We start from the raw sequence: 11,821 nt of genomic DNA on the forward strand, positions 1-11,821 counted from the left end.
ATACTCATGTGATGTGTAGATTTCAAAAGAGAGATATACATGGGTAAACGAGTAACGCACTGTACTAGAACTAGTGTCCCACCTACACCTGTACGAAGCTGGAACTGTCACACTAGTCTTTTTACTTCATTCTGCAAAGTTGGCAAAAAAAACAGCCAATCTCACGTGATTCTCGCGAGAGAGGCATAGGGTGCTCAGGCCTTGGATCATCAAAAATGATGCTTCGCCACTGATAAGGCTGTTGGCTTAGAAGCCAGTATGCGTGCGATGTTACTGAAAGGACTTGTTGATGAGTTATGTGTCTAGGAGTTCAATCAAGTGAGTGTTGAATGTTGACGCTCCCCTACTAAGGCTACTATAGATTCTTCCGGGAAGAATTCTGGGCATAGCTGGCTCCGACTCGGACACGGCCTGTGCACAGCATCGGCGATTGATGCTTGCAGCTGATATTTGTGCTCACCGTCTTTTATGGGTTACTCTCCTGGTGCATATTGACAATGAAGGCTTTGTACTCGTTCGCAACAGTTAGATGCCGAGTCCCGCATTTCTCTATCATGAAACTGCGCTGTGCCCAAACATCGTGCATGCAGGCCCTGCCCGGGCTCAGCTCTAGTGGCGACAGGTTGATACTTATCCGCTACAAACACCAACAATGATCTTTTGCCTCGTAGTGTTTATGCTTGGGACTGGCAAGAGATAATAATATACTAGCCGACTCACTTCTATAGCAATACCTAGGAAGAACATTTTTCATGCTACACTCCAGTATACCAAAGCAGCGGAGGAAGCCTTGACGACCACTTGTCCATTTAACACTTTTTCCTCCACAATGTTGCCTTCTGCGACACCAGAAGCAAAAGTTTGCCCTGCCCAAGACGTTAAACTGGCTGACAGGACATCAGATCCTGGGGCTGTCAACCACTTGACCATTACTTCTTGGGTGTTCTTCGGCAAATACGCAGATATGTCGATCGTGGTATCAGGACGAGGGTACGAATCCGTCTGGCTGTATAGCTCAAGGTTTAAGAGCGCGAGCTTAGTTGGGTAATCGTAGCTGTTAGCGGATTTTTCATCCCAGAAACCGTACACCGAGATCTGACCAGCAGAAGGATCACCACCTGCGGTCGTAACTGACGATCCATCGGCCTGTCGCCCTGGGAAGATATTTGAAAGGCGCACTGAATTTGAGTGACCAATGGCCTCAGTCACGAAGAGGTAAGCCGAATATGACGGAAACACTTGAATGGCGCCATTCGGGTTATCGACAGTGGACCTGTGGAATCAACATCAGTCCAAAGACGTCGTAAAGTCACATATAGACCTACCAGAGGTTGTAGTGTGCATGAGCACCTTGATGCACATACAAACTGGAGATGAGATTAGGCTGCAAGTTCATCGAGGCACCCTGGTCACGTACCGTGAGACATTGATGGAAGCCGCGTAGAGAACCGTGTCTAACTACAAAAATGCTCAAATGTCATAAAATATAGTCCTTTTGTCAACGTACCAACCACATAGCCTGACCGAATGTGTTGCTAACATTGGCTCGTCCACCGCAGGAAACAGAATTGAATTCACCTTCGTCGTGGGTCAACATATATTCAACATTTGATCTTATAATTTGCCTCACCAATAACAAAAGCATCAGGTCCGAGTTGGGCACGAACGCTGTGGATACGGGGCTGCCAAAGATCCAAATATCTACTGGAGATTAGTGTGTTGTGATCATAGCAATAGCCATGACTTACTCAGCCAAGCGTGTGTGATTTACCTAGATCCTTATTGCAATTAATAATTGCAATGGATAATCGACAGCTTGCTTACCAGGTTGACCAACGTAGCGCCGGCAGCGCTACCTGAATCGCAAACCTATTAATAAAGGCTATTTCAGGTTGGGTGTGGGTCAATCGGAAGATTCCTCACGCTGTACTGGTATGTGTGTTCGCTACACGTGGTGACAGTGTGTCCGTTGTTGGCCCCGGCAGCTAAAGCGCTAACACAGTCAAGTTGTGCATCTGCTTGTGGGGTGTTATGCGGCTGCGAAGGGTTTGCAACAGTAGCCCCAATTTGAAACTCGGGATAATCGATGCCCAACGCCTTCGAGATATTGATAGTCCATGGCTAAACACAGAACATGTAGGACCTCATCAAGGAGACAAACAGAAATAGAAATACCTTCCATCTAGCGGTATACGTCTGAGGGTCAAGTTTGGGGTTATAATGATCTGGTTCATTCCCTACTGAAGACGAGTAAAGGTTAGACTGGGGAGGGTCAGTAAGAGAAACGAATGACTCACGTTCGAAGCGAGAAATTTTTTGTGGACCAAGACCCATCCATGCTGCCTCAGCCATATCAAGAGTTCCGGTATATTTCAAACTCCCTAGATTCTACACGGACTAGTTAGGTGCCGACATCCAATGATCTGATAAGTAAATGACCCACGAGTGTCATGACGATCTTTGTCCCTTCAGGCAACAGCTTCACACAGTTCCAGAACTGGGGTCCAAGCGTAGTGTTTCTTAGTGCACCCCTGTCGTCGATGAAATTGTATAGGGCAGCCTCCTGCTTCGGATCCCAGAATGTCGAGTCAGCAGTAATGCCACCAATGCGCACTTCGGCTGGAACCCCAGTCCTCTCTTTTAGATTCTCAAAGAGATTTTGAGAAAATTTGTTCGGATAGGATTGGTTTCCTATCAAACCTTCGAAGTAGGCAGTTTCAATACTGAAGCTTGCGAGGGCGGGGTTTAAGGGTAGTGTTGCATCCGTTGGGAGCGATGCCGGACCGGACAGCGTCAATTTAGACAGACTGCGAGCCAAAAGAGCATGTCTCGCAGATACCAGTGCGACACAAGGCAGAACTGTAGCAAATAACCACATCACGCAGGAAGAAACAGAATACTATCTTAACCACACCTCACCGTGACGGTATTTTATACAGATGAGAAGAGAGCATGAGCGATCCGTGATTACAAATTTCAGGACTATCCATATGTCCAAAGAAATGACAGGTCACAGAACGCACATGGAAAAGCCTAGGTATCCCCCAAGCCTGCAGTTCGGCGAAGCTTTCCGATGGGTAAACTTCGGAGGTAGTCACCTTGGAGCCTGGAGGTCACTTCCTTCCTTTGACAAAAGCCATGGCAAAACAAAGTTGCCCAAGGTTCCCACATGCATATGGGAGTAGCAACGTCACGTACGGAGATACTGTCACTCGAGTGAACGGAAATTTAAAACACTGAATGGTAACGGTTGACCCTCTCATGACGAAGAACGTGAGGAAGTTGAAAATGTTTGGTCTTGCTTGGTTGGCTATGCCCTCTGGTGCTATTGAGAAACAACCAAAGGACGGCTAATCATCAGTGGCTACCAACCCGAGGAAGCACATGTTCACCTATTAGAAGGAACGACGTCTAGGGGAGACTAGCATTTACCTGCTCACTGACTACATACGACGTCGAGGTTCTAACCAATGTCGCTCAATGGTATCAAAGTAGTAGAAGTACGTTGCAGTTGGCCTTGTGGTGAAACAAACAAACAAACGACGAACGTCCACAGTTTGCAGGCCTGGCACCGGGTCCATTCGCAGGTCTGGTACTCGCTCACAACGGGGCATCCGTTATCCGTATTGATCGCCCTTCCTCAACTACCAGAGATCTACTATGTGCGGGAAAGCGGTCGATTGCGTTGGACATGAAGACTGCGAGCGGACTGCGAGTTGCGAAGGACCTCATCGCTAAAGCAGACGTTCTCATTGATCCATTCAGACCTGGAGTGCTTGAGAAGCTTGGGCTCGGTCCTGAGGTATTTCATACAAGTGATAAGCGGGAAGGTCTGAATGACAAACTTGTATATGCAAGACTTGCAGGGTGAGGGTACACACGAGCTTCTGAAATACTATCCAGCTGATACTCTCTCAAGGTTCCCAAGAAATGGTATGCATGTCAGGTTTATATTCTTGCTTCTTCTCAATGATTTCAAGGCAAGCACTCTACTATGGCTGGTAAGTATCATCATATACGCGTGGTTTAGTCTAAGATTCCCGTCACAGGCCATGATATCAATTATATCGCCCTTAGCGGCATTCTCTCCGTGCGGCTCGCTAAGCGCTTGTACTTTGACGAAGCATGTCTAAACTCTTGCAGATGCTTCCGGGAACAATGGACAAGCCCACCTTTCCTTTGAATCTAATTGCTGACTTTGCTGGAGGCGGCCTACTTTGTGCAAATGGTATTTTACTGGCTATTATAGAACGAGTTAGGAGTGGCCGTGGACAAGTCGTCAATGTGGACATGGTACGTGCCAGGGCATCTAGTCTCAGTGATTTATAAATATAGGTGGCAGGTTTCTGGTTCACGTTATATATCGTCTTTTCCACTTATAAGTGCTGGGAGCGGTGCCTGGGCAGGACCGCGAGGCACCAATGTCCTTGACGGTGGCGCGCCGTTCTACGATGTTTACACCTGCTCAGACGGAAAGTGGATGAGCATAGGGTGTCTTGAGCCCCAGTTCTTTGCACAATTCATTGACAAATTCAACGAGGTCATGAAATCCAGTGGAAATCAAGGGAGCTGGTCACCGTTGCGGTCGACACAGTACATAAAGGAAGATTGGCCCAAACTTCGCAAGTATCTCGAAGACGGGTTCAGAACACAATCAAGAGACTTTTGGACGGAGGTTTTTCACGGCAAGTATTACATCATAGAAGGGTTCTGCTGATTAATTTGCCATCATTAGGCACTGACGCTTGTGCAGTTCCAGTCCTGTCTCCCACGGAAGCAGCTCAGCTCCATGGATCTCCCTACCCTGTTCCTCATCCGGAGCTCAGCAGAACATCGCCATCACCTCTACAAGATGAAATCAAAATACTTGATCCAGGGAAACATAGTGTGGACATTCTCAAAGAACTCGGATTGTCTGAGGAGGACATGAGGCAACTCGTCGTTGAAGGAGCATTGGGTAAAGAAGCACGGGAACTAGTAGAACGTTCCAAATCGAAATTATGAAAAACGAAATATAACGTCTTAAAGACCATAACTAAACCCTAATTAATGCTGAAACTGATGAACAAGTACGCGGAGGGTATGAGCCAGACTTGTAGAATATCTATCACGCTGGTGCGTCTACCCGTCTTCGTAGCTGCTGGAACGAAAAATTGGGTGGAAGAATAGTAGCTAACTGCTGCCGTATGCCTTGAACCTGTTGGAGAAACTGCCGCAACTGCATGCCATATGCCTCAGCGACGACAGCCCAGTCGTATTCCTGCCCTCCATCGTATAGCAGGGCAGGAATTTGACAGAAAACAACCTCGGTAGATATGAACTCTTTCACTCGATTAAGCCCCCAGTGGAACTCGTTCGAAAAGGGTCCTGCATTTGGTCCTTTAAAGCCGAGCTTGCTGAGCGGTCTGCCCAACACTTTTCGCCCTGTGACCAATTCCTGAAGGAGGTTCATCGTAGGCGAAGGTTCGTCGTCAGGGACAACACCCGCGCCGACCACCTGCGCGCAGTACTCATGTGTGTGCAGGGTAACAGTGCGCAACTCTGGCCACAGTGGTGGGCAGCCGTGAATGGCCGCTTGTTTATCACTGTTCACGAGCATGCGTATCAGGTAATTTGTTTTGTCGACAGGTACAAGCAGTTGGGAGACACCAGGGGTTGCGCGAAGGAAATGAATGTCCATGTCCTCGCTAAACTCGCACTTGATATACCGTAACACCTGCAAGGACTGGAACGCATCCGGATAAGACTGTGTCATGAATCTGTGAATTGCAGATATTGCGGAGCAATTCATATCCACGAGGTAGAGGCTCTCGATATTGGGCGTGGATATCACGTCAAATATACGTATGCCCGTTGACACGGCGAGGCCATGCACCACTAATTCCCTCAATGAAGGCAAGAGGATAGGCGGAATAGGAACTACACTATTCAGCTCTATAGCCGATTTCACATGGAGCCTGCGGAGAAACGGGAATGCTGACATTGCTCGGAAGAGTTTCTCGCGTGTGAGCGGGAAGGGTGGCCCTGGTGGTGGACAAAAATGGAGTGTCTTTGCTTCTGTTTTGGGCAGGATGACTGCAACGCTGTCGAGCCTAACATCGGATAACAAAGGAGCTCCCTTGGTGAAGAGCTTTGCAGAAGCGATGGGACCTGCAGTCGATATTGGTCCTCTGCACATCACTCGCAGCCGTGTCAAAGCAGGGGCGGACACGCTACGAAACGTTGCAAGGAGCGACGCCAAAGCCTCTCGTGAAACTGCGTCAAGAACCAATTGTCTGAAACGGGGAAGGTGTGGTAAGATAATATTGGTCAACACGTGCTCAATCTGAGGGTGCTGTCTCCATGGCCCGATGTATACGTCGAGAAGTGACCCATCTGACCTCTTCAAATATTCCATGAGCGAATCTTCTTTATGCGAGAACGGGTAGTGAATAGAGGACCAAAGGGAAGGTGAGGTGAGGGCTACCTCACGCCAATGACTTGATACATGCGACAGTCGTACCTCAACGGGAGACTGGTGGAGAAGGAAGAGAATGCCAGACCATTGTGGATTGAGCTGACGGCACTCCTCGAATATCATCGAAAGGACATCAGAGGGGATACGTGACACCGCCGCTTTCTGATTCTGTATGCGAGCTGCACGGACCTGTAGATTGCGGATCGAGCGAGACAGCTCGTCCTGTGAAGACTGGAGTACCCGAATCTGTTGTGTTATCTCATCAAAATCTTCCTGAGTATTGCTGCTGACGCTAGCCTGGTTGTGGTTCATCGACGGCACGTCTATGAAATAAGTCAGCTGCTGCAAAAGATCCCATGTTGTCTGATGAGGCTCACATCGAAGAACAAAGAAGTTCAGTGATATTTTCTCGTAAACCTCCCAGGGTTAAAGGGCAGCTATAAAAACACGTTGAGAACACGGTTTCTTGAGGAGGTTAATTTTCGAGGGAACTACCTGAATCGGACAAGGTGCGGTGGTGAGCCAGCAGTAGTAGAAGGTCAGACTCCGTCAGGGATGAAAACAAGACTGTGACCAAGTGAATTCTCGCAATCAATCGGTGCTGGTGCGGATCCGAAATCTTGTCATGATGCCTCAGTGCGGCGGCTACGGTCTGGCCCCATCACAGTGGTGCCATATGATCTAACGGAAGTGGGCGTATCATTTCAAGTTCATCTGTTCCGGTGGCTGTGCTTTTATATGACCGTTGCCCTAGGTATGTGAAATCATGTCGAAGTACAGTAAATTACAGATAACGAGCAACAAAGCTGAGGATCAAGTCCCGTTTAGAATGAAAAAAATCTTTCTATGGAACCTGTGCATGTGTTGAAGGGTATGCCATGACTGGAAGCCCCGGATGGATAGCTGGAGTACCGTGGGGAGCAAACTGTTGATGCTTCTTGAACATGAAAAGACGATATTGGTTTCCAATGTAGTAAGCAACAAACGCCCAATCCATTTCTGAATCCTGAACGTCGACTGAAGAAGGCAAAGATGCCGAAAAGAGTTCGGTGTGAAGTTCTTCGTGTGTTTTCACGAGGAGAGTTGTAAACTCCTCATAGAATGAACGAGCGTGCGGGCCCTCGATCCGGAGAAGGTCAAGAGGCCTGCCCACCGCTCTCCTCTCCTGCACTACCTCCAATAGTAGTCCCATCGTTGGGGGCGGGTCATCTTCTTCGTCGGAGTCCACATCCTCTCTTTCTCGGTCCAAAGGCTTGGAAACGTGAAGAGTCAAAGTATGGAGATTGCGCCACAATGGAGGGACCCCATGAAGGGCAGCTTGTCTATCGCTGTTCAGCAGAAGTCGCAAGAGATGAGTGTGATGCTTGACAGACACAGCAAGTTCAGTGAGAGCAGATGTTGCGTGGGGCAGGTAAACGTCGAGATCATCGTCAATATCGCAGTTTATGTATCGTAATGTGCGGAGATGTTGGAAGTGCTCTGGAGATGTCCTGGTAATAAATTTGTGGATTGAAGACAAGCCCTGTCGTCTAACATTGATAAGGGACAAGGTTGTAATGGCAGGAGTGGAGATGTTGCGGAAAACGTTGAATCCGTGGTTCAGGGTATTGCCGTATACTAATAACTCCTTTAGGGCAGGCAGTTCAACAGGCGCGCTACCAGGCTCCTGGTGAAATCCGCTAATGAACCCTTTCAAATGTAGGATGGTAAGGGTAGCTGATAGGGGAGCAAGAATATCGAGGAAAGCGAGTCTGGACAAAGGATTTCCGGGTCCAGGTTGCGGTTCAAGATGCAGGGTGGTTGCAGAACACTGGGGCAGTCCGACTGTAAGGGCGCTAAGGCGTATGTCAGACAAGAGTGGTGCTCCTGCTTTGAAAATATCGAGACGGGGAACAACACCAGAAGCGCCCCGAGTATCATTGCAACAGATCTTCAGTCTTCTTAGGGTCGAAGCAGGTACGTCTGCAAACAAGGGAAACAATGCACAAAGTTCCTGGCGCTCGTCGGTGTCGAAAGTGAGCTCACGAATCTGATTCAGTCGGGATACAAATTGCGCGGCAATAAAGCGCAGAGAATCTGGATCAGAAATTCTCGGGCCTATGTGAACATGGAGGGGCGCTTGATTGCACCGCTGGAGATATGCCATAGCAGCAGCCTCTTTGTGCAAAATCGGGAACCTGATGGTTGTCCACAAAGCAGGGGTTGAAAGTGCTACTTCCCGCCATCTAGATGAAACGTGGGATAACTGCACCTCGGGAGAGAGTGGGCGCTTTACTATATTACTCCAAGGTATGAGTGGTCGCCGGCTCTCCTCGAAGATGATGGCAAGTACGTCTGATGGAAGACGAGATACAGGAGCAGTCTTGTTCGTAATATGAGCAGCACGACTTTGAAGAGTGCGTATGGTGGTGTGGACTTGAAAGGCTTCAAACGTTAGGGCGTGCTTCCTCTCTTGTAGGGCGTTAATTCGTTTATTAAGGTCGTCCAGCTCTCTCTGGGAATCATCGTCAAGAAAAGAGGCTGGGCTCGTTGAACTCATGGTTTCTGAGAAGCCCCATCATCCATCAGTTGCTTTACGGATACCAGCAAGCCAGAAGGCTACTGACGGATGTTTTACGCAAAAACAATAAGCAGCTTGCTGTTGACTAGCAGTGATTGCCGGGGTCAACTTTGTGTCGTGTAATCAATGATTGTCGTCAGACAGATCAGAAAATAACAGACACTAAAGTATACAGTACCTTGGCCGGTAGCACAACGTCGCGAGAGGCTATGTCCACGATGGCAGCTGATGGCACAAGATGAGAAGCGAGAATGGGTAATCAGTACCAGTTTGGTTCATCGCATTCACATGCTCCGAGCCGGCTCGCTTCACCGAATTGGACAAACACGTGAAATTGACTATGCCCGTATAAGATGGTGACAGTTCTGACAGGGTCTTCTACTCAAGACTTATCTGCTCCCATGGCCGCCAAAGAACTGAAACAATTCACTCTGGAGGAGGTTGCTGAGGTGCGTCGAAAGTGCAAGGCCCTGAGATACTACTTGCTGAGACCGTTGCGGAGATGTAGCATAACAAGCCAGATGACTTGGTATGTGTTATGTATCTTGAACTGTTACTGATCCGAACAGTCATCATTTTAGTGGGTGGTCATTGACGCAAAGGTTTATAATCTGTCCCGATTCAAAGACTTGCATCCTGGAGGGATATCTGTCTTGATGGATGGGGAAATTGGTATGATGCCTTCCGTGATAGCCATGCATGACAGTTTCAAACGGAATTTGTTCTTCAGCTGGCCAGGATGCCACGGAGGCGTTCTACGGCTTGCATCGTCATGAAGTTTTGGAGCGACCTCAATACCAACGCCTTCAGATTGGTACTATTCAAGGCGAACAACCTGTTATATACAGCCGAATTGTCGGAGAACTCAGTGATGTCCCGTACGCAGAGCCTACCTGGCTGTCACAAGGGTACCACAGCCCTTACTACACCGACGTGAGTTGCCACAGTCGTTTTTCTGGGGCTCTTCTCTGAACTTTACACAGAACCATAGGAAATTCCAACAGGCCATGCGTCGCTTTGCTGACGAGTTCATTTATGAGGATGCACAAGTGAGACATCAGGATTTCTTTCATCACCCGTGCCTGATCCAATTTCCGCGATAGGCTCGCGAAGAGGACGGCAAGCGACCCAGTCAAAGCGTAATCGACCAGATGGCGTATGTTAATCTACTTCTCAGCGTTCATGTTCTTATTTCTGTATAGTGCGGTGAACTTGCACGCAATGCGTATGGGTCCAGGAAAGCACCTTCAAGGATTATCCTTGATGAATGGTCTCGTGAAACCCGAGGAGGTAAGTGCAACCATACCCTGAATTCTTCGTCTCATCCTGACCTGGCTGCTTTCATAGTTTAACTATTTCCACGAACTCATTATTACTCAAGAAATTGCACGATGTGGTGCACGAGGATATGGAGATGGTAAGTGTTACTCATGTAGGCGGCGGTGGCTACTCAATATGCATAGGTTTAATGGGAGGGAAGGTGATTGGATTGCCACCGGTCCTCAATTTTGGCTCGGAAGCACTGAAGGCTCGCGTTGTGCCTGAAGTCTTCGCCGGCAAGAAGTTCATTTGCCTCGCCATTTCGGAGGCCCAGGCTGGAAGCGATGTTATGGGTTTACAAACGACTGCAGTCAAAAGCGAGGATGGCAAGGAATGGATTGTAAATGGAACCAAGAAATGGATCACCAATGCTACGTGAGTAACCAAGGGTCGTTCTGAACTACTCATGAACGCGTTTTGCGTAGTTTCGCAGACTAGTGGGTATGATTACCAACTCTCAGCGGCAAATTTGAACGTCCTTTTTAGCTTCACTGTAGGCTGCAAGACTGAGGATGGTCTCACTGTCATTCTTATCGAGCGCGGACCTGGCGTAGAAACGCGGCAAATCAAAACAAGCTATTCAACAACGGCAGGCACAGCCTACATTACCTTCGACAACGTCCGAGTCCCTGTTGAGAACACCCTTGGTGAGGAAGGCGGAGGAATTTTTGTCATTTTGAGGTATGTAACAATGGCGTGTAATGTGAAACTTGAGCTTGAATACTCATTTCCGTCGTAGCAACTTCAACCACGAACGATGGGTCATGTGTTGTAGTTCCGCTCGCAGCCAGCGTAGTATTGTTGAGGAGTGTCTGAAGTATGTCGAATCCATCATCTTGTATCCCCTTCTTACAGTCAATTTAGATGGGCGACTCAACGGAAGGCTTTTGGGAAGCCCTTGATATCACAAGCTGTAATTCGCTCCAAGCTTGCTGCAATGATAGCACGGACGGAGAGTGTACAGAGTTGGCTGGAAAACATCACTTACCAGATGTGTCATATGGTAAGAACAAGCTCGCCACTCTCATTCTCCTGCCGCATACTTACGAGATGTTTAGACATACAAACAACAATCCCAGAAGCTCGCTGGGTAGGTGGTGGATATGTGCTCTGTTTAACTGCCACTGATGATTTTGTCCCTTAGTCAAATCGCCTTTTTGAAGAGCTATAGCACGCGGTGCGCACAGGAGACCGCAAAAGATGCTGTTCAGATATTTGGTGGCCGTGGTATCACACGGACAGGTATGGGGAGGTTCATCGAACACGTAAGTCAAACTTTCCAGCGACTATCATTATCTTACTGGCGCCTTTGCAGTATCATCGCACTGTGACTTTCGATGCATTGTTGGGAGGTGGTAAGTTCCTTTCATGGATTTATACATGAATTCACTTGCTTATGTTCCCTAGCGGAGGACGTCCTTTCTGATCTTGGTGTTCGACAAGCCATGAGGGCCATGCCAAAGAATGCCCGGCTTTGATAATTA

General features: G+C 48.2%; 5 protein-coding genes across 5 annotated transcripts; 2 read left to right on the plus strand and 3 right to left on the minus strand.

Annotated features, from left to right (window-relative positions):
* Positions 1 to 650: 650 nt before the first annotated feature.
* F5147DRAFT_763981 (glycoside hydrolase family 79 protein) lies at positions 651 to 3,273 on the minus strand. Its single transcript, XM_041440675.1, has 11 exons — positions 2,444 to 3,273; positions 2,298 to 2,388; positions 2,176 to 2,240; positions 1,924 to 2,121; positions 1,825 to 1,869; positions 1,749 to 1,771; positions 1,631 to 1,701; positions 1,508 to 1,578; positions 1,418 to 1,458; positions 1,326 to 1,367; positions 651 to 1,273 (listed from the first exon to the last, which is right to left on the minus strand). The coding sequence occupies exons 1-11, from the start codon at positions 2,876 to 2,878 to the stop codon at positions 751 to 753; spliced, it is 1,605 nt and encodes a 534-aa protein (XP_041287217.1). The 5' UTR covers positions 2,879 to 3,273; the 3' UTR covers positions 651 to 750.
* Positions 3,274 to 3,275: 2 nt separating this feature from the next.
* On the plus strand, positions 3,276 to 5,004 carry F5147DRAFT_642530 (CoA-transferase family III domain-containing protein; the record flags this gene model as incomplete). Its single annotated transcript, XM_041433094.1, is given in 8 exon segments — positions 3,276 to 3,500; positions 3,557 to 3,867; positions 3,920 to 3,933; positions 3,981 to 4,001; positions 4,050 to 4,090; positions 4,144 to 4,293; positions 4,343 to 4,689; positions 4,707 to 5,004. The coding sequence occupies 8 exon segments, from the start codon at positions 3,471 to 3,473 to the stop codon at positions 5,002 to 5,004; spliced, it is 1,212 nt and encodes a 403-aa protein (XP_041287218.1). The 5' UTR covers positions 3,276 to 3,470.
* F5147DRAFT_421040 (uncharacterized protein) lies at positions 4,913 to 7,062 on the minus strand. The gene is made up of 2 exons (XM_041429737.1): positions 6,835 to 7,062; positions 4,913 to 6,780 (listed from the first exon to the last, which is right to left on the minus strand). The coding sequence occupies exon 2, from the start codon at positions 6,767 to 6,769 to the stop codon at positions 5,108 to 5,110; it is 1,662 nt and encodes a 553-aa protein (XP_041287219.1). The 5' UTR covers positions 6,770 to 6,780; positions 6,835 to 7,062; the 3' UTR covers positions 4,913 to 5,107.
* A 118-nt stretch (positions 7,063 to 7,180) lies between these two features.
* On the minus strand, positions 7,181 to 9,259 carry F5147DRAFT_720779 (uncharacterized protein). The gene has a single exon (XM_041438837.1). The coding sequence runs from the start codon at positions 8,994 to 8,996 to the stop codon at positions 7,302 to 7,304; it is 1,695 nt and encodes a 564-aa protein (XP_041287220.1). The 5' UTR covers positions 8,997 to 9,259; the 3' UTR covers positions 7,181 to 7,301.
* Positions 9,260 to 9,418: 159 nt separating this feature from the next.
* F5147DRAFT_585388 (acyl-CoA dehydrogenase/oxidase) lies at positions 9,419 to 11,815 on the plus strand (the record flags this gene model as incomplete). Its single annotated transcript, XM_041431864.1, has 17 exons — positions 9,419 to 9,466; positions 9,526 to 9,546; positions 9,599 to 9,689; positions 9,748 to 9,950; positions 10,001 to 10,066; positions 10,121 to 10,173; positions 10,220 to 10,307; positions 10,365 to 10,434; positions 10,481 to 10,712; positions 10,763 to 10,774; positions 10,824 to 11,018; positions 11,077 to 11,154; positions 11,202 to 11,340; positions 11,396 to 11,427; positions 11,482 to 11,602; positions 11,653 to 11,692; positions 11,745 to 11,815. 17 exons carry the CDS (start codon positions 9,419 to 9,421, stop codon positions 11,813 to 11,815), a joined length of 1,560 nt encoding a protein of 519 aa, XP_041287221.1.
* Between the last annotated feature and the right edge of the window lie 6 nt (positions 11,816 to 11,821).

The sequence above is a fragment of the Suillus discolor genome (assembly GCF_016758755.1).
Source record: "Suillus discolor strain FC423 chromosome Unknown F5147scaffold_84, whole genome shotgun sequence".
In the NCBI taxonomy this organism is placed as follows: Eukaryota; Fungi; Basidiomycota; class Agaricomycetes; order Boletales; family Suillaceae; genus Suillus; species Suillus discolor.